Source organism: Microcaecilia unicolor, chromosome 3 (assembly GCF_901765095.1).
Source record: "Microcaecilia unicolor chromosome 3, aMicUni1.1, whole genome shotgun sequence".
NCBI classification, from domain to species: domain Eukaryota; kingdom Metazoa; phylum Chordata; class Amphibia; order Gymnophiona; family Siphonopidae; genus Microcaecilia; species Microcaecilia unicolor.
In genome coordinates, this window is record NC_044033.1 from 109987777 (window position 1) to 110009343 (window position 21567).

General features: G+C 45.2%; 1 protein-coding gene across 1 annotated transcript in view; it reads right to left on the reverse strand.

Annotated features, from left to right (window-relative positions):
- ACSS1 (acyl-CoA synthetase short chain family member 1) overlaps positions 1–21567 on the reverse strand; it is a 167199-nt gene that overhangs the window by 21674 nt on the left and 123958 nt on the right. Inside the window, exons 11-12 of the mRNA XM_030196271.1 lie at positions 13373–13500; positions 9376–9439 (exon numbers count right to left, since the gene is read on the reverse strand). Of these exons, the coding sequence (XP_030052131.1) occupies positions 9376–9439; positions 13373–13500 (192 nt within the window). The remainder of the gene's footprint in view (positions 1–9375; positions 9440–13372; positions 13501–21567) is intronic.

Consider the following 21567-nt stretch of genomic DNA (forward strand, 5'->3'; position numbering starts at 1 on the left):
AGCCCTGTTGTAAGGGTTTCTCTTTTCTGCCTGTTAAGAAGGTCTGTATATCACACCAATGTAAATAAATATGCCGTTCCCTCTTTACAGATTAACCCATGGTGCCTCTTTACTTTGTCAGCTCTGCAATTCTGTTGCTTTAATATTATCTTTAACAGATAAAGCCGCTCCTCCTCCCTTTCTCCCTATCCAGTTCCTCCTGAATACATTATAGCATGTCGCCATGACCACCACTAAATCCAAGTCAATCTCCTCCATCACAGCCTCTAGATCCAGAACCTTATTTCCCATACTACGGGCTTCCTTTCCATTGAAAGAGATCCAGCTAATGTGCATTTATACCATAGAATTTAAATGTCTCTATTATATCTCCCCTTTCCCATGTTTTCTCCATGGTGTATATATTTAGGTCTTTTAAGTCTGTCCCCATAGGCTTTTTATTTTATTTATTTTCTTATCCACTTCTTTCCCCAACTCGCCTAAGCCCACACACACAGTGGCAGGTAACCCTGGAACTAGATTCAGCTCTCCAGAAAGAAACTGAGCAAATTAGTAACCCAATCACCAAGTACATCAGCAGCATGCTTTGAAACCCTTTCCCTACACAAACAGCAAGAAATTCTGTTACAAATCTGTGCCTGATGGAATACATTTTTTCCCATGCAATAATGAACCTTTTTATGGCCATCCAGTCCTGGCAAGCGCTTCACAAATGCCATCACATTAGTGTCTGATTTACAACCATGCTATGGTCTAGTTTCAATGGAATGCATTAAATAAAACCAACTGGTAGTAGTACTGGGCTTCCTTCCAGCAGTATATATAACGGGCAGTTTTTCAAGAACTACAGAATAATAGGGGAGAGAGAAGAATGGGCAGGGCCGCTGAGAGACTGGACCGGGCCTGGGACAAGGCTGCCCCTGCCCCCCCCCACCCGAGGTCGCCGGGCACCCCCCTCCACTCGCCACCGGGCCCTCTGCACTGACCTTAAGCGCCTCACCTTCGAAAGCGCAGCAACAAGCAGCGGCAGACCACTCCTTCCTTCTGTGTCCCGCTCTCGCGGAAGTTACGTCAGGCGAGGGCGGGACACGGAAGGAAGGAGTGGTCTGCCACTGCTTGTTGCTGCGCTTTCGAAGGTGAGGTGCTTAAGTTCAATGCCAGGGAGCAACGGAGGGCGGGCGGGCCGGACTGCAGCGGCAGCGCCGGGCCGCCCCCGGAGGCCCGGGACTGGGGAATTTTGTCCCCCCTGTCCCCCCCCCCTCGGCGGCCCTGAGAATAGGCATTAGACACATGCATGCATACGCATTTTAAAGAACACCCTTAGAAAGGAATGTTCTATGGTTCATGAAGTAAATCTTTCCAAATCTTGTTTGCTCATAGGAGTAAAGACCTGCAATTGAAATAAAGCCAAAGATAACACATTTTGTATTGCTTTTTTTGTTTGCAAAGCAATACAGCACTCAAATCTTTTCAGATTTATACCTCATAGACACCGTTGCCAACTCTTACTGTCATGTTTTCAGCTTCACATACTGGGCTGGTATATCTCTCTTTTAGATAAGCCATCCTTGGCATCTTGAAAAGACTCTAGCAAGAAAACTCATGCAAGCCCTATGGCACCGCACAGGTTTCCATGATGAATGGAAGCCCCGTTAGGAGGGTGGTAAGAGCTCTCAGGAACCGCAATTAAGTTTATTATTGGAGTTACTGCTGCAGGGTAGGCTGCTCAAAAGGGCAACAGATTAGACAGATAAGCACACAGTGAAGGTGAAGGGGAGGTTCCTTTCACTGGCTTCTTTTGGGGACCTCCATCCTTACTCTCCCCCATTGCCTATGGTCATCCACAATTTAAATCTGGCCCTGTATATATCCTGACTCTTGGAAGATTTTTCCCCATTCAATCCAGTACAAGGTTATTAGGCTTCCTAAGTGAACCTTTAGCCTTATACCTCCTCAATTAACTTCTAGGTTTCTAGATCCTTCCCCACCCTTCTGAGATTATGATAGGCACCAATAGTTCCTTGAGTTTGTGTGACTATTAGGACCTATTGCTTTTCCACCCTCCAGAAGCTGCTGCCCTAGAGAACTGCCTGGATTGCTTAATGGTTAAACTGGCCCCTGACTGTAAAGGATCTAATCTCTAAGAATGACTGGGTGTAGTGGCACCACCAAGCTTTCAATAAAATGTCCCTCTCCAGTACAACTAATATGCTTTCAATCAACTTTTTTTGTTAAAAAATCAAAAGGCAGGGAAAAAAAAAAGAACCCTGATCAGATTTCCAAACCTGTGGTCATCCTGGCTCACGGCCTACTCTGCTGGTATGTACTGGGTCTCTGCAATCTGGATTTAGGTTTTTCCTTTTGTTCTGTCTGTTGTAAAACAACTTATCTAATAAAAAAGAGTGAAACTAAAAACACAGGACTTTAGAAATTGCTGAAAAACATACATCAGCAAAGAAAGTACACAGATGTTCAAACAGGAAGGAAGTGGTGGTTAGAGCAGTGCAAAGAGGCTGCAGAAATTCAAATACAAACTACTGTATTCTGAGAGGATTAAGGATTTTCTGATTTTGCACCAACATTTACCCAAACAGAAACAGATTTTACAGGGATGTCAGATAAGCAAGCAACAGCTACAGCACTCCCATCATGCTCCTACCCCCCTCAATACAGAACTGCTTCTGCACTTCCCACAAAAAACAAGCGAGAGGCAGTTCTATAAAGAATACTGGAGTGTGGCATCCCACAGGGATCACCCCTTTCCCCTGTACTATACAACATGTTGATGGCTCAATTAGTGATTTGATTGCTCTCTGAGGGTTACAACACACATATATGTGCCGACGATGTGGCCATAACCATACCTTTTGATTCGTCACTACAGTTTATGGGGCTCATTTTCAAAAGAGAAGAATGTTCAAAAAGTGGCATAAATCTGCATTTAGATGTTCTTCTCACAAAAACATCCAAATTGGTATTTTCTAAACCAATTTTTAAATGTTTTTCTATGAAGTCCATCAGAAGTGCGTTCAAATCACAAAAGGGCGTGTCAGGGACGCTCCTAACACTCGGACATTTTTCTGCCATAATGGAACAAAACAAAAACATCCAGGGCTATAAGGACATTTATGCGTAGACCTGTTTTATTAACAAATAATCCACAAAAAAGTGCCCTAAATGACCAGATGACCACTGGAGGGAAACAGGGATGACCTCCCCTTACTACACCAGTGGTCACTAACTCCCCCAGCCCCCCTAAAATGTGATTTAAAACATTAATAACCAGCCTCCATGCCAGCCTCAGATGTTATACTCAGGTCCATTAGAGCAGCATGAAGTCCCTGGAGTAGTCTAGTGGTGGGTGCAGTGCACAGTAGGCAGGTGGACCCAGGCCTATAGCTCCTGCTACCTGTTACACTTGTGGTGGAAACTGTGAGCCCTCCCAAACTCACCAGAAACTCACTGTACCCACATATAGGTTCTCCCTTCACCTATAAGGGCTATTGTAGTGGTGTACAGTTGGGGGTAGTGAGGTTTGGAGGGGTAAGCAGACAAGATAAGGGAGCAACGGTGAGATGTGTACCTGGGAGCATTTATTTGAAGTCCACTGCAGTGCCTCCTAGGATGCCCCATTGCTCTCCTGGGATGTATGTACGGTCAGTCTACTAAGAATGCTGGCTCCAGCCTCCTCCTACATCCTAATGATTTGATTTTGTGCGTTTTTCACTTGGACGTTTTTATTTCAAAAATGGACCAAAAAGATAAATGCACAGAGCACAAAAACATCTAGAAAATAGCCATTTTCAGAAAAAAAGAGAAACTTTTCTGTTTTGAAAATGGCTATATTCCCCACGTTAATTTTAGATGTCAAAGTTGTACTTAGATGTCATATTGAAAATGACCCTTCACATCCCAGGTAATAGAGGCTGGTATTAATATTCTTTCTAGTTGGGCAACTGCTTTCAAATTGAAACTAAATAATGGTAAACTAAATTTTTAGTATTGGGGAACTCCTACAAACCTTTCTTAGAAACCACTATAACAATTCAATGAATATCTTTTGAGCTAGAAAATCTGCTAAAGACTTGGTATTATCTTTGATGAGAACTTAACTCTTGAACCCCAAATTTGTTATTTTTTTTGTTACATTTGTACCCCGTGCTTTCCCACTCATGGCAGGCTCAATGTGGCTTACATGGGGCAATGGAGGGTTAAGTGACTTGCCCAGAGTCACAAGGAGCTGCCTGTGCTGGGAATCAAACTCAGTTCCTCAGGACCAAAGTCCACCACCCTAACCACTAGGCCACTCCTCCACTCCAAATTAAATCATTTACAATGAAAGCTTTTAATACCCTGAGAAAATTAGATCTTTTTTCAACCAGTCAGCTTACAGGTTATTGGTACAATCTCTTGTTCTATCACTTTGGACTACTGCAGTGTTCTATATGTAGGTCTAGATGAAGGCCTTCTTAGGGCAGATCCAAGATGGCTGACAGTGCATGATTCAGGCTGGCTGCTCTGCTGTTCGTGTACCTGAACTTTACCCTTGTGCTGCTGGGATGCCGAAAAGGAGAGGGAAGGTTAGGGTATCCCTACCTTCCAGGCCAGGCTTCCATTATTTAGTTTGGGTTGCCTATCCAGGACCAAAATGGAGGTCTCCTCCCTGTTATGCCAAGACAGAGGACATCAACGGGGCTTTAAGGGAGCATTTTGCTCAGCCCGCCTTGCGAACGCCTCCAAAGCCATTGGCCGCTAGCTCTCCTACTCCTCCCTCAAGTGTGGCCAAAGCATGGGGGGTGCCCATGGAGAGCTACACAGGCCTCCAGACTGGAGCATCTGGTGTACTGGTTGGAGGTGATGGCAATGGTTTGATACACACAGGGGCTGCAGGGGTAGCTCTGATTGAGGCTGTGTTCCTGCAAGAAGTCCCTGTGGAGACTGGGCTAACTGTTGGTGGAACATCGGAGGAAGCTATACCAATGGCAGGGTTGGAGTCTGAGTCAGAGATCACCTTGGCTTCTATATTGAAGGCAATCAATACACTGTCACAAATTGTGAGTAGTCGGTTGAACCAAATGGTAAAATCTGCCAAGGTTGTGTTTGCACGGGTAGCGAAAGTAGAGAATTCGAGGAAAATTATTGGCATGGAAGGTTCTTTGAAAGACAGTAAAGTCCTGCAGGCTGCATTAATTAAGACCTCTGTGGACACTAAATATAAGCTTGAGCAAATGGAAAATCAATTGATAGCATATAACCTTAGGTTTTTAAATTTTCCTAAGGTGAATTTAATGTCTTCAAGGGAACTATTTAAGAAGTATTTAGTGGAAGTGCTACAGCTTTCAAGTGACTCGATGAACACTATTAATAAGATCTATTACCTTCCTTTCAAAAAGAGACAAGTTATGAAACCTACAGATGTGTCACCTAATGCAGGTGTGGTTCCAGTTTCTCCAGATAGTCTGAATATTTCAGAATTTTTGGAAACATCTCAGGATTTGGTGGATACTCGCATGGATGGGCTAGTAACTCAGAACCCCAGCAGGGACAGCTAAAGAGAGGACCAGTGAAGGTGGAGGCCGCTGGGGCTGCACTAGGGGCCCAACAAGGATGAAGGCCTCCATTATGCGATCAGCACTAGGGGCCCAGCAAGAGAGAAGGTTCCCTAAGTGTGGCCAGTTCTAGGAGCCCAGTGAAGAAGGACAGCCGGTCCTCAGAGCTCAGGGAGAGCTTCCAGGAAGCCATAGTGGGAGCAGGCTTATCTAGCCTGGGATCCAGCACAGCAACCACCAAACCAAGAAGTCTCCTGCAGGAGAAATGAGATGAGGGGACTGGGAGAAGGTGGAACCTTAAGACACTCAACCACACCCATACTCTGTTTAACTAAGCAACAGAAAAGAGTTTACAGCTACTACCTTGGCAGCAAGACTGACAGGGTGTGGGCAGTGTGTGAAGGACTAAATAAAGTCAGCCCTGTTCACAGCAGTTCTTCGTTTTTTAAAATTTTTCCTGTGGAGAGAAGAGGGTAATCCCACCCACTAACGCTTTTCTTCCCCAGATATAGACACCAAGTGCCAAGTAAGTAAGGAACTGACAGAGACTGCCCTCAGGAGGCTACTACTACTACTACTACTTAACATTTCTAAAGCGCTACAAGGGTTACGCAGTGCTGTACAATTTAACATGGAAGGACAGTCCCTGCTCAAGGAGCTTACAATCTAAAAGACAGGTGTACAATCTAAAAGACAAGTGTAGAGTCAATCTGATAGGGCATACTATATTTCTCGAAAGGTTAGGTGCCGAAAGCAGCATTGAAGAGGTGAGTTTTAAGCAGAGATTTGAAGATGGGTAGGGAGGGGGCTTGGCTTGGCGTAGGGGTTGAGGAAGATTGTTCCAGGCATAGGGTGAGGCAAGGCAGAATGAGCGGAGCCTGGAGTTGGCAGTGGTGGAGAAGGGTACTGAAAGGAGGGATTTGTCCTGAGAGCGGAGGATACGGGCGGGAACATAGGGGGAGATGAGGGTAGAGAGGTAGTGAGGAGCCGCAGACCGGGTGCATTTGTAGGTAAGGAGGAGAAGCTTGAATTGTTTGCGGTATCTGATCAGAAGCCAGTGAAGTGACTTGAGGAGAGGGGTGATATGACTATATCGGTTCTGGCGGAATATAAGACGTGCGGCAGCGTTCTGAACGGATTGAAGGGGGGATAGAGGCTACAGTTAGGTTTGGCCCCGGAGCTCCCAGTAAGGTGGTCGTTACACGTGTATAACTTATTAAGCATGAAACATGAAATTTACATTCTCTGTGGCTGGCATAAGTGTTGCACCTAAACTCAATACACATTTTTCCATGAGGTAGAAAACACGTGAACTCTCCCCAGCATTCTTAAAATTTTATCTAGGTCATGAATGAGGTCCACAATCTTAGCAACAAGCATGCACGTGACAAAGTGATCGACATACCCACCTTCTATCTACATGTCTAGTGATCCAATCTCTAACTAAAATGAGCATCCTAATCCTTCCCTCTTAGCATGTCCTGGCTACAGGATCACTTCTTGTCTCATGAAGGTGATGCTCTCCTTTCAGATGATCTCTCTCCTCCAAGGCAGCACAGAGGTTGCCAGAGTGGAGGTGGGGCTTCTATGTCCCTGTAGGTCTCCTTTACATACTTCTCTTTCTGCCTCAGTTCCTCCAAACCTGCTACTCTAGCTTCCAGAAATCAGACATTCTATGAGAAACAAAAGTTATTTGCACTGAGTGCACACATACGACCACTAACCAACTAGGAGATAATCATATATGAGGCACTCAATGCGAAACACTGGCCAGCACCTATTTCATGCTGGTCTGCTCTTGCATGTTAGTACTGGTGAGTTGTTTACTTATTTAAAAGTTGCAAATGGAGTAGGGACAGGGCCGTGCCAACACGGTAAGCGAGGTAAGCATGGCAGGGGGGCGCTTCCCTCTGGGGGGCGCCGCCGCACCATGCTCACCTCACTTGCCCTCCCCCCAACATCCCTTTTCTTTTTTTTTCCTTTTTAAATGTACCTCCGTAGCGGTTCCGGCAGCGCAGCGTCAGTGAAGGAGGCGGCGCTCCCGACGTCGCTAGCCTTCCCTTCGCTGTGTTCCGCCTTCTTCTGACGTCATTTCTGACGTCAGAAGGCAGAACACAGCGAAGGGAAGGCTAGCGACGTCGGGAGCGCCGCCTCCTTCACTGACGCTGCGCTGCCGGAACCGCCACGGAGGTAAATTTAAAAAGAAAAGGGATGTTGGGGGGGGAGAGAAGAGGGCGGGCAGTTGAACAATGGGAGCGGGAGGGCAGGGGAGAGACGAGAGCATGGATGCGAGGGGGGGAGTCATGGAAGGGAGAGAGGGGAATTGCTGGAAAAGGATGAATGGAGGGGGCAGGGGACAGAGGAGCATGGATGGGCATGGATTGGGAGGGCAGGGCTCAGGGAAAGAGGGGAATTGCTGGAAAAGGATGAATGGAGGGGGCAGGGGACAGAGGAGCATGGATGGGAGGGCAGGGCTTAGGGAGAGAGGAGAAATTGCTGGACATAGAGGGGAGGGAAGAAAGATGAAGGAGATGAAATGAGGGAAAAGGAAGAGAGGAGAAAAACTGCACATGGATGAAGAAAATAGGCAGAAGCTGAGGACCAGAAATGAAGAAGAAAGGAGGAAAGGAAAGAAATAAATGGAAAGGAAGCCCTGGAAACGGAGTTAAGAGGACAGATAGCAGCAGAATCAGATACTGGGCCAGCATGATCAGAAAAAGAAAGTCACCAGACAACAAAGGTAGAAAAAAATCATTTTATTTTCATTTTAGTGTTTGGAATATGTCCACTTTGAGAATTTACATCTGCTATCTTATTTTGCAATGTATAGCAATTTGTTTCTAAGAATATTGCTGACAATTCCTGTCAGTGTGGCAAGTGGTGAGCGAACATTTTCACGGGGGGGGGGGGGGGGCGCCGCGCCGCGGCCAACTGATAGTCTGCAGGGGGGGCGCCAACTGATAGTCTGCAGGGGGGCGCCAGAGACCCTAGGCACGGCCCTGAGTAGGGATACCTGAACTAATATAATGAATGTTTTGGGGTTTTTTGTGCTTGTGTCTCATTGAACTGCAAATAATTTGTTATTTATGATAAATCACTTGCTGATGAAAATACTCTGTGGTAATAAATTTTCCTCCTGTACTCAACTGGGATAACTGGTGGTTACAAATTAAAAGATGTGCCTGGGGTAGGTGGGAGTTGGGGGGGAGAGAAGGTGGGAAAGAAGACTAAATTGAGGCCAAAGAATTTAAGACCCTCTAACCAATCTAATACCTATCTTTTAATGTTCTAGGGCTGTAACAACTAAGATTAAAGTACAGCAAAAAATATATGAAAAAAGTGAGGACCTGAACTTTAGAAGGGCTGTTTAGGCTGTCTGAAGTACCAACGCTTTCTAAATATCAATTTTATAGGAAGCCCAGTCTTTATATATATATATATATATATATATATATATATATATATATATATATATATGGGGAAGTGAGAGGAGAGATGGGTGAGATAACTTAGGCAGACCCGAATACTCAGTACCAGTGCCCAGATTATATCCAGCACTGAATATCTGAGTCAAATTCAGTTTATGGCAGTCAGTGCCTTACAAATTGCTGACCACTGCCGGATGATTATTAGGCCCAACATTTTTAACCTTGGATGGGGTAAGGCAAAAAAAAAAAAGGATTTTCTTCCAATAGAAGCAGAGTTGACAACTTTGTTAAATTCCAGCCCAGCACTCACGAGCAGTTCTTCCTCATGACGCTGTTTAGGAACTGAAATTATCACAACTGAAAACCAATCTCCACCAGATTCTGTTATGCTCCATTACCTTCTCCTTTGATGTCATGAGGGAAACCAATTACAGCTGATTCGGGCACATCAGGATGTTCAGCCTTTAAAAAAATATATAAAATGTTTCCATTAGGATCAAGAAGAGCACATGAAAGAGAGAGCTAAATTATAAAACCATACAATTGTATGCAACATATTGACTATCCCCCAACATTCAAAGCTATTTAACTGGCCAGAAATGGCCGCTGAAGAATTAAATAGCGTTTCAGCGTGAATATTCAGCGTGAGATAACTGGTCATCTCCGCTGAATATTCGTGGTCAGCGTCAAAAAGTTAACTGGCAATATTCAGCGCTGATCGTCTAAGTTTAGCAGGCAAATCAGACTGCATAAATAGCAGTCCTACCTTTGCCCACTATTAACATAACCGTTTAGCCAGTTAAGTTAGCACCGGCCAAAAATCCCCCGGATATTCAATGCCAGTCACCGGAACCAGCCCGGAATTGAATCTCTGGGGTCAGCGCCAACTGTGGCACTTATGCAGGCTGCCTCCCGCCGGCTGAATATTGGCCACTATGTTTCTAAACAAAACCTGTGTTTATTGCTTTTCCCTTTTATTGTTCAACTAGTAAAAAAGGCCCATTTCTGTAGGCAAGGAAACGGGCCTTAGGCAGGCAATTCCCCCCCCCCCCCCCCCGTGCTACGGCCCCCTCGAACCCCCCCCTTTCGCGAACCTGTCGTTCTCCCCCCCCGTGCCAGCGAAAACTGCCGCCACCGCCGCCGTTGTGCTACCTTCTCTTCCCATAGGTTCTTCAATCATCTTCTTAGAAAGTTTAACTCCATGCGTCTGACATCTAAGAAGATGATTGAAGAACCTACGGGAAGGGAAGGTAGCACAACAACGGCGGTGGCGGCAGTTTTCGGCGTTCCGGGGGGGGGCATCGACAGGTTCACGGGAGGGGGTGGGTTTCGAGGGGGCCATAGCGCAGGGGGGTGACAGCTGATTCCGAGGCAGTAGGAGGAGTAGGGAAACTACTCCTTCCCTTGCCTTGGAATCAGCTGTGTTGACGTCAGTGACGTCCGTGCGTGTCTGCCTCGCAGACCACTTGCAGCCAGGGAGCCACGGTCCCAAGCATAGAACGTTGGAGGTGAGAATTATTATATAGGATAGTACAAATCACCCATCACTTGTACATGGTTTCCTGCCACTGTAAAGCAAGTGTCATAACACACCGGTGTGTCACATCGAGCTGAGAGGTGTCACAAGAATTTGACAGAGACAGCAAGCTCATGTACCTGGAGGCTGGAAAGAGCACAAAATAGGAAGTCAAGTGCTTGAAATCCCCATCACTGCTTCCTTTTTATACTTTCCTTCCACTTTTGGTGATCACTGCTGCTGTTAGTCCAAGCAGAAAATGTCCACCTCTACTGCCACCAGCCTGGGCTGAAAATGCTACATCTTGTACCCTCCCCTGTGGTCGCAATCACTGCTGTTGGCCTAGCCCAGAAATGTGGAATCCTGCTTCCTCCCCCATGGTGTAAACATGATGAGGTTAATTGTGAAGAATTGTGAGGATGGAGCTCTCACCTCAGGCTCCCAGGTCCCTCTTTCACTCAGGGTGAGCTGGTTCTTAGTATGCAGATTTTATGCAAATTCAGATCCTACCCCTTTTTACTCGGGGTGACCTGGTTCTCAAAAAAAGCAAACAGAGTCAGGTCTTATCAACAGGATTTCTTCCATACAAATCTTTATTTCAGCCCATGGGGCACACCTCTCTTAGCTTAAAACACTTTCACAAGCTCAACAGTTCTTCCAGCTTAACCATTTCCTTTCTTCCTCTCAGTGCAATCTTCCAGTTTAAACATTTCTTCTTGCACAGTCCCATGTCCCTTTATTTCTTCCCCCTGAGCCCTTTCCCACTGGCATTTTGGCTCAGTACTAGCTCAGTCCAGGACACCCAGTCTCTTCTCAATATTAACTCTGGGACACACAGTACCTCTTCACTGTTCTAACCACAGCCTTGGCATCTGGGACACACAGTAGCTCTCTGAACACATAGTTCTTATCCTGGCACTCTAGGGCCTTCTTACCCCAGCCAGCTTCCCTGCCTTGCACCCCGTTCACCACAAGTCAAAAGGGCTCAGCCAGTACTTCACCTGGGGATCTCCAGCTACCAGCTCTCTTCTTCAGCTGCCAGCTCTCCCCCACTTTCTCCCTTTCTCACTTGGGGTATTAAGGGTTTAATGGCAAACAGGACCCAGCCCATAACCGGCTGCACCTGTTTCCACCCCCAGGACTCTCCCCGGTCCTAGCGAGCTCCAGCTATATCTCCCCTTTGACTCACCTAGCCCTTCTCCCTGGACATTTTAGGGGGGTCAGCGCCCTCTAGGGGCCTAACCAGGGTAGGACAGCCTCATAATCCTCACAATGGCCAAGATTACTGCCACTGCTGTCTGCAGAGGAGGAGATGGTCTGAGACCCACCCCCCCTCACCACACACACGCCTCCTTTTTTCCAATTGTGATCACTGGGTAGAGGAGGGGACTGATGGGGGAAGAGATGTCAAAAAAAAAAGAGAAAGGGGACAGGTAGCATGGGGGAGAAGGGTGAAATGAGTATGGGGGTAGGTAGCCTGGGAGAAGTTTTAAATAGATTGAGTGAGCCTGGGGGCAGCATAATAGGCTAAACTTGGGGAGCTTAAGAGAGAAGGGATGAGCCCGATCCAGTGCTGTCAATACATGAGGATGACCCTAACAAATTCATCCATAAGGGTGTGAGCACCTAAATGTGGAAGAGATGCATGTAACACAGCATTCTGTAAATCTATCTCCCATAGGGATACCAGTAAGCTTTCCTCAGAATCCTTACTAGGTAGTTATGCATTCACCCCTTCCTCCTTCATCAATCTCTCATTGGCAGACCAAGTGTGTTCCTGGAACTCTGAGATGCAGATGGCCTTTGACACTCTTGCTCCACTTGTCTCTTATACCCCTTTGATCAATCGTATGCATATAGAAACAAGGTTCACTTCAGAACTGCGACAAATATAGCAACAGCTTTGTAGGTGGAACAAAAATGGCATCATGAGCCAACCTCCTCTCATCTCACCACACATAAAGCACTGGTATGTTCCTACAAGGCCACTCTTCTATCTCAAAAAAGGGACTACTGTTCTACTCAAATTTCTAGAGCTCCTATGCCATCTAAGTTTTACCAAATTCATCGGTCGCTTACAACCTTCTGTGCACCTCAAAATCCCACTTACACAGTTCCTCTTCTTTGCCCTTGACACCAGCTTCATTATCATCCCCTTCTGCCACACATCAGACTGGTAATACTCATGTTTCTTCTGGCATTATTGAAGTGATGGCAACGTTAGTCTTCCTTCATTTCCACAGCTCAGTAGACTTGTTCAGTCAATGAAACCTACTACAGCACCACATGACTCTCTTCCTTCTCACTTTGTCAAATGTTTCCGGCCTGCACTCTTTCCATACATCCACTCCATGGGGTGGTTGCTGACAGCTGGAAGTCTGCTTATGTTCGTTCCCAAACTAAGGACCCATCAAATTTTCACCCAATAGCTAACCTCAAATTTTTGGCCAGATTCACTGAGTCCATAACTCACCAGAAAACTTCAGACCTGGTCTTTAAAAATCAGATCCTGCATTCACATCAAACTGACTTTTGTCTCAGTCACAGTATAGAAACTACTATGTTTGGTCTCACAACTTAAATTTGCTATCATATTGACAAGTTCCAATTTGTACTGTTGCTATCACTTGATCTTACAGCAGCATTTGACTCAGTGGATCACTCTATCCTACTCTCTCGTCTATGTCAGGCTCGGCTTTGGGGTACAGCTTATAGCTGGTTTAGTTCTTACCTCAATCACCGATTAAAATGTTTGTGAAAAATTAAAACTGAGTAACTTTAATTTCAGTAATGGCTTCTAAAAAAACATAAAGGAAATTCTGTTATGAGTAATTTTTCATTCCCTTATATTATATTTAACAATGAATACGCAAAATTACCATTGCATCTTCAATTTCTGCAGTCCCCAGACGATGGCCACTAATATTTATGACATCATCCATCCGGCCAGTTAACTGGTAATAGCCTTCTTTGGATCTATAAGCACCATCTCCAGTGAAATAATATCCTGTAACAAAAAAAAAGTATTAATCTCAAAACATGGTTACTTTAAATATGTTGTAAGGGAAAACAAAGATGGGCTAGTCTGGTTGCTCAGTAGCAGTACTGTCCAATATTCAATTCCCAACTTTTGTCTTCCACTCCCTGGATCAGTTAGGGTTGAGGATGCTACAGAAGCAGAATTTACAGCCCCTGGAGGAAAAGGGAGTCCCAGTCATCATGCACGTGGAGGATAATCTGTGATTCTCTTCATGAAGGCAATTAATAAATCCCAATAAATAAAAAAATTTAAATTAAATAAATAAGCAATGTTGCTGACCTGTAACAGATGTTTTCTGTAGACAGCAGGATTGATTAGGTTCACAAGTAGGTGATATCATCCAACAGGGCAGGGACAGAACTACTCTCCCACAGCTCAGCAGTTCAGAACATGTGTGGCTCTTCTCCCACAAAGAAGACTCCTCAGTTAGTTCCAAAGCTTAAAGTGGTAGGGTCTGTGTGCCTGATCAATCCTGCTGTCTATGGAAAATGTCAGCTTTGGAAATATCAATTTCTTACATCTTTTTATTTTGCTCAGCACAGGAAGAAACACTGCTTTTTCCATTGGAAGGCAGGACTGAGTTAGGCACACAAGTGGGTGACTTCTATGCTTAGGGAGGCTCATTTCTTTATACTCTTCCAACTATAAGAGCAGCCTACACTGACAGAACGTGAACACAGCCAAATTAAAAGGTCAATTAAGCCAGAACGGCTTGTCCAAAGGGACACTCTGATACTGAAAACTTAGTCCAGACAGTAATATGAAGTAGAAGTATGGTGTGAAGACCATCTGGAATTGTTGGTCTTAGAGCAAGCCACCAATGGGAACAGCAACAGTAGCTTTTGATGCTTCAACATAAAAGCCAAAAATGTCTGTTCTTGGTTGCGTCCTGTTGCAGAGGATAGGGCACTTCCTTAGCCATTTTCTGAATGAACCTCAGAATGATTGATTGATGCAATATTTGATAGACCGCCCGTCATCAAATTAGATAGCAGAGTAATTTTGGCGAAGTATCTAGATAGTTTGTTGAGGAGGAACTAAAGCTTGATCTAGAAAAGTCATGCTATCTCTAGGTGAGTAGGAGCCAGAATGTTTTGTCAATTGTGTTTTCTATTGATAGTGTTTTTTTGGGGGTAGGAAGGAGGCCGTAAAGAACTTGGGAGTGCTACTGGATAAGGATTTGCTACTAAATGATCAGATCACACCTGCGGTACTGGTATCTTTTGCTAGCTTGTGACTGCTTCAGCATATATGCCACCCTTTAGATCATGGGAATATGATATTAATATATGCCCTCATTACATCCAGGTTAGATTACTGCAATAGTTTAAATTGCGGATGCTTAAGCATCAACTGAGGAGATTGAAACTAGTGCAGAATACTGCAGTGTGTTTGTCGATGAAAAAGAAACTGATGGATTCTATTTATCCAGTGCTGGCAGAGCTTCATTGGTTGCCATTGTGTTTTGGATCCAATTTAAAGTTTCAAGCTCAGTTCTGGAATAGCCCTATTTACTTGCAAGATTTGCTTCAACTGTATGAACTACCAAGAAGGTTGAGATCATCGAAGCATTTGTGGTATATTGTCCTAGAACATGTAATATGTTGGTAGTGAAGTTATGATTTCAGATGCATTTGCATATCTTTCAGGAAGAAGTTGAAAGCATGCTTTTTTTGGTAACTTTATTTTAATTTTCCTTTGCATACATCACATAAATTCCACATTACAACACATCTGTATCAATGAAAATGAGTATCCACCTATATCTATATATTCAGCTACTTTTTCATACCAAGCTACTAAATGGTGGAATTCAGGGGTGTGCTGGTAAATTTTTAACAATGGGCTCTCTCTCTGGGCATAGCCGTCCCTGAAATTTGAGGGGGGGGGGGAATACATTCCTCTCTCTCCCCTCCCTTGTGCGGGCACGCTAGGCATACCTTTGCCAAGCCCCACCAGCCAATAAATGGACTGCCACCATTCTCTGCTGCTTGTTTCTGGCTCTGAACAGCATGATGGAACCTTCTTGCGCTTGCATGAAAAGTCCCAGCCTGATGCTCAGAGTCAGAAACAAGGAGCAGGGAGCAGCAGCAGTCTATTTACTTGGCTGGTGGGGCCAACATCACTGCCAGCAAAGTAAAAGAAAATTCAGGAGGGGGCCCAAGACCACATTTTGGGAGTCAGTTGTTAAAGTAGCCATGGGGAGGCCTACTTTAACAACCGGCTCCCAAAATTCTTAAAAACCTAACAAACGGCTCTTGTGAGCCCATGAGAGCCCGCTCCAGCACACCACTGGTGGAATTCCTAGCTACTAAATGGTGGAATTCCTTGTTGAAAAAATAAGATCCCAACATGATTGTTTTTTCATAAGTTTTTGAAATTTTTCCTTTTCAAAAAATTTCTGTCAATTGATCCTGGTGCCTAATCTCCCCCTTCCATTCTCCCTATTATACTTTATTATTGAATTGTTTATATATTTATGATTCTTTCCTTTTTGATATGTGTATATGTGTGGGTTTATGTATTTTGTTTCATATTTTGTAATGACTTCTTTTTAGCTTGTTAGCCACACTGAACTCGAAATGTGGGGTATAAATGTCATAAATAAACAAATATACACCACCATAAAGTGGCTTAAATATCACAATAGTACAGTGGTTCCCAAACCTGGTCCTGCAGGCATCCCACCCAGCCAGGTTTTCAGGATATCTACAATGAATATACATGAGAGAGATTTGCAAGCACTGCCTCCTCTGGTGCTATTTCCTGTTTTGTGTGGGCGGGGCATGTCACAGGGAAGGCCCCGAAGCAGCCAGGTTTGATCGTTGCAGTGTTGCTAGCAGAGGGGGGAATGAAGGGGAGACAGAAAAATACCAGCAACCCTGGCCCCTGGACATTCGCTGGAGTAAGGTGGCAGGGGAGGGGGTAAGGGTTGCATTGCTTGGGCTTTGGGCTGGCCTCTTATATGGGGCACCAATGCAGGCAACTCCTTGGCCACCAGCGTGAGGGGGGGGGGCTTGAGAGGGGGATGGAGGGGCTGGTTCCCTGAGGCCCCTCATAACTACACCACAGCCAATCACACAGCTACTCTAAAACCTGTCTTTTTTTTTTCTTTGCACACAGCTAGAAAGACATATAGGTTGCTGAATATAATCTCATACCCAGGCTTGTTCAGTGCTTGTGTGTGAAAAAAAAGTAAAGGAGTGGAGGAGTGGCCTAGTGGTTAGAGCACCAGTCTTGACATCCAGAGGTGCTGCTCCTTGTGATCTCGGGCAAGTCACTTAACCCTCAATTGACTCAGGTACAAACTTAGATTGTGAGCCCTCCAGGGATAGGGAAACACCCAGTGTCCTTGAATGTAGCTTGAGCTACTACTGAAAAAGGTGTGAGCAAAATCCAAATAAATAAATAATATAAATAAATAAATAGTCATCTAATGTTCACTCTCTATTAAGTTACCAGGGCTTAGGGTACATGTAATCTGAGAATGCTATATTTAGAAGCAGAATTTCCAGTTAGTCATCCTGGACATTGGTCAAGTTGAAATTCTCTCCCTTAATGTACAACAGTGTGAAACTTCTCAGGAGAAAATGAAGTTTTAGTGGAAAGTTGTTCTCTCTAAATAATGGATGGCCCTTGTTCCTTCTCCTATTGGTTCTCATTGCTTCTCAGCCTTTTGCAAGTGTAGGTTCAGAGCTATAAGCTGAGGATGGGCCCTTATTAGCCTTTTCGGTTGGAACTGAGAAACTGTACAACATAGGGAAGTTAATACCTTATGTGGCAGCATGGCAAGCACAAATGACACGCACACACACCGGTTGCAAGCAAAAGTCAAAACATTACACAAAGGGACGATAATCATCTCAATTACTTCACAAGCTTAGTCCTTTTAATTAGGGTCTCTCTATATATATATAGTCATAGGAAATACTCACCTGGCTCCTTGCCAGGCCCAAACACAGTGGTTTCCAATGCTGTCTAGGCATACACCAAAATCAGGTACCTCTATATATACTTCAAGGTTATCTCCTACTTTAGTAGGGCAAAAGTGAAATGCAGGGCATGGTAAGAGAAGTAACAGTGTTGGATTCGCTGGGAAAGAGTGATCATAACATCATCAAATTTGAGCTGATATCTGGAGTGAAGTCACTAAGGAAATCTACTGTAGCAGCATTTAGAAAGGGTGACTATGACAAAAAGAAGCTAAAAGGGTTGGCTGCAAAGGTTAGGATTTTAAAGCAGGCATGGACGTTGATTAAAAATATCATTGTGGAAGCCCAGACCATATGTATTCCACCTATTAGCAAAGATGGACAGAACAGTAAATGACAGCTAGCATGGTTAAAAGGTGAAGTGAAAGAGGCTACTAGAGCCAAAAGAGCATCCTTTAAAGAATGAAAAAGGATCTGAATGAAGAAAATAAGAAGCAACATAAGCACTGTCAAGCTAGATGCAAAGCATTGAAAAAGAAATCTAAAAGAGAATATGAAGAAAAAGTTGCCACGAGACAAGAACTTGTGGTCACACCATTTTCAGTTACAGCAGAAGCAGAAAGCCTGTGAGGGAATTTGTGGGACCGTTAGATCATGAAGGAGCAAAAGGGGCACAGAGGGAGGACAAGGCCATAGCAGACAGACTGAATTATTTGCTTCGGTTTTTACGGAAGAAGATGTAAGAGATCTACCTGTACTAGAAATGGTTTTCAAGGGTGACGATGCAGAGGAACTGAAAGAAATCTCGATGATCTTGGAAGACTTACTGAGCCAAATCAACAAGTTAGAGTGATAAATCACCTGGACCGAATGGTATACACCCCATGGTACTGAAAGAACTCAAACATGACATTGCTGATCTGTTAGTGATCTGTAACCTGTCATTAAAATCATCCGTAGTATCTGAAGATTGGAGGGTGCCCAATGTAACGCTGATATTTAAAAAGGGTTCCAAGGGTGATCCAGTGAGTCTGACGTCAGTGCCGGGAAAGAAAGTGGAAATTATTATAAAGAATAAAAAATTATGAAGCACATAGAGGGGCATAATCGAAAGGGACGCCCATGTTTTGCTGAGGACATCCTTGCAAAACGTCCCGGTGAAAGGGCGGGGAAATCTGTATTATCGAAACAAGATGGGCGTCCATCTTTCATTTTGATAATACGGTTGGGGACACCCAAATTTTGACATTTAAGTCGTCCCTAGACTTGGTCGTTTCTGATTTTCGCCGATAATGGAAACTAAGGACGCCCATCTCAGAAATGACCAAGTCCAAGCCCTTTGGTCATGGGAGTAGCCAGCATTCGTAGGGCACTGGTCCCCCTGACATGCCAGGACACCAAACGGGCACCCTAGGGGGCACTGCAGTGGACTTCTGAAATTGCTCCCTTACCTTGTGTGGTGAGCCCCCCCCAAAAAAAAAACCAAAACCCACTACCCACAACTGTACACCACTACCATAACCCTTACGGGTGAAGGGGGCACCTAGATGTGGGTACAGTGGGTTTCTGGTGGGTTTCGGAGGGCTCACATTTACCACCACAAGTGTAACAGGTAGGGGGGGATGGGCTTGGCCTCCCTGAAGTGCACTGCACCCACTAAAACTGCTCCAGGGACCTGCATACTGCTGCGATGGACCTGAGGCTGGCATAGAGGCTGGCACAAAATATTTTTAAAGTTGTTTTTTGAGGGTGGGTGGGGGTTAGTGATCATTGGGGGAGTAAGGGGAGGTGATCCCCGATTCTCTCCAGTGGTCATCTGGTCAGTTCGGGCACCTTTATGTGCCTTAGTGGTAAGAAAAACAGGACCAGGTAAAGTCGTCCAAATGCTCGTCAGGTACACCTTTTTTATCCATTATGGGTCAAGGATGCCCATGTGTTAGGCACGCCCAAGTCCCGCCTTCGCTACACCTCCGACACGCCCCCATGAACTTTGGTCGTTCCCATGACGGAAAGCAGTTGGGGACGCCCAAAATCAGCTTTCGATTATGCCGATTTGGGCGACCCTGTGAGAAGGACACCCATCTTCCGATTTGTGTCGAAAGATGGGTGTCCTTCTCTTTCGAAAATAAGCCTGATAAACATGGTTTAATGGGACAGAGTCAGAATGGGTTCAGCCAAGGGAAGTCTTGAATCACCAGTTTGCTTCATTTTTTTGAAGGCACGAATAAATGTGGTATAGAACAGGTAAAAGTGAATCGATTTTTCACTCTTTCAAAAAGTTCAATGACCAGGGGACACTCAATGAAATTAAATGGAAATACTTTTAAAACAAATAGGAGGTTAGCTTATCTGGGTTTAAAAAAAGTTTGGACAAGTTCCTGGAGGAAAGGTCCATAGTTTGTTATTGAGATGGACATGTGGGAAGCCACTGCTTGCTCAGGGGTAGGCAGCATGGAATGTTGCCACTATCTGGGTTTATGCCATGTACTTGTGACCTGGATTGGCCACTGTTGGAAGCAGGATACTGGGCTCAATGGACCATTGGTCTGACCCAGTATGGCTACTCTTATATTCTTATGTTCCCTTTCTGCCATATCTTCAATCTGGCAGGGAACAGCAGCACTAATAGAGGGGCATAATCGAACGCGAACGCCCATGTGTAAAAATGTCCATCTCCGGAGACGGCTCCACGAAGAGGCGGAGCAAACCGTAAAATCGAAACGAGATGGTCGTCCATCTTTGACTTCAATTATACGGTTCGGCCCGCTGAAATCCCATCATTTGTGTCGCCTCTAGAGATAGACGACACAAATGGTGAGATCGCTGGACCTAGAGATGGCCGTCCGCGGTTTTCATCGATAATCGAAACCGCTGCCGGCCATCTCAAAAACGGACCTAATCCAAGCCATTTGATCGTGGGAGGGGCCAGCATTCTTAGTGCGCTGGTCCCCCTGAGATGCCTCTATGCCAGCTTCAAATATCATACCTAGCTCCATGACAGCAGTATGCAGGTCCCCGGAGCAATTTTAGTTTAGTTGGTGCTGCGCGGGACCCATGCAGAGAGCAAAAATCGGAAGAAAAAAAAAAACATGCAAGTGCAGTCAGGGACGTCCAAAAAAAAAAAACATGCAAGCGCAGTCAGGGACGTCCAAATTAAAACCATAGTAACAGTGGGATTTGAACCAGCCACCTTCTGATTACAAGACCTGTGCTCTAATCACTGCACCACTTATTCAGTTGTCTAGACCTCCTTCCCTTTCCATTAAGTCCCTCCAAGTTTCTATCAGCCAATCACAGCTCGTTTAGCTGACACTGATGTAAGGTAAATGAGCTGTGATTGGCTGACAGAAACTTGAAGGGACTTAATGGAAAGGGAAGGAATGTCTAAGTAACTGAATAAGTGGTGCAGTGGTTAGAGCACAGGTCTTGTAATCAGAAGCAGTGTTGCCAGGTGGGCGGTTTTACCGCCCAATTGGGCGGTTTTCCGCGACCCGCCGCGGGAAATTTTTGCCCGCGGCGGGTTGCGGTTTTTTGGGCTGGTTTTTGTGCTTCGGGCGGTTTTTTTAGGTGGCTTTTTCGGCCGCGGTGGGCGGGGTTAGTGACGTTTTTGGGCGGGGTTAGTGACATGGGAGGCGGGGTTAGTGACGTGGGAGGCGGGGTTAGTGACGGGGAAGGCGGGGCCGATGACGGCGGGGGCGGGGTTGATGACGGCGGGGGCGGGGTGATGACGCGGGGGCGGGGGTGTCAGGGGCGGGGTTTGAGTTTGGGCGGGTTTTGGGCTGGATTTTGGGCTCCTTTAGGCTGGAAAAATATTTTCCACCTGGCAACCCTGATCAGAAGGTGGCTGGTTTAAATCCCCCTATTACTATTGTTTTAATTTGGACATCCCTGACTGCACTTGCATGCTTTTTTTTCTTCCAATTTTTGCTCTCTGCATGGGTCCCGCGCAGCACCAACTAAACTAAAATTGCTCGGGGGACCTGCATACTGCTGTCATGGAGCTAGGTATGGTATTTGAGGCTGACATAGAGGCTGGAAAAAATATTTAAACAGTTTGTTTTTTAGGGTGGGAGGGGGTTAGTGACCACTGGGGGAGACAGGG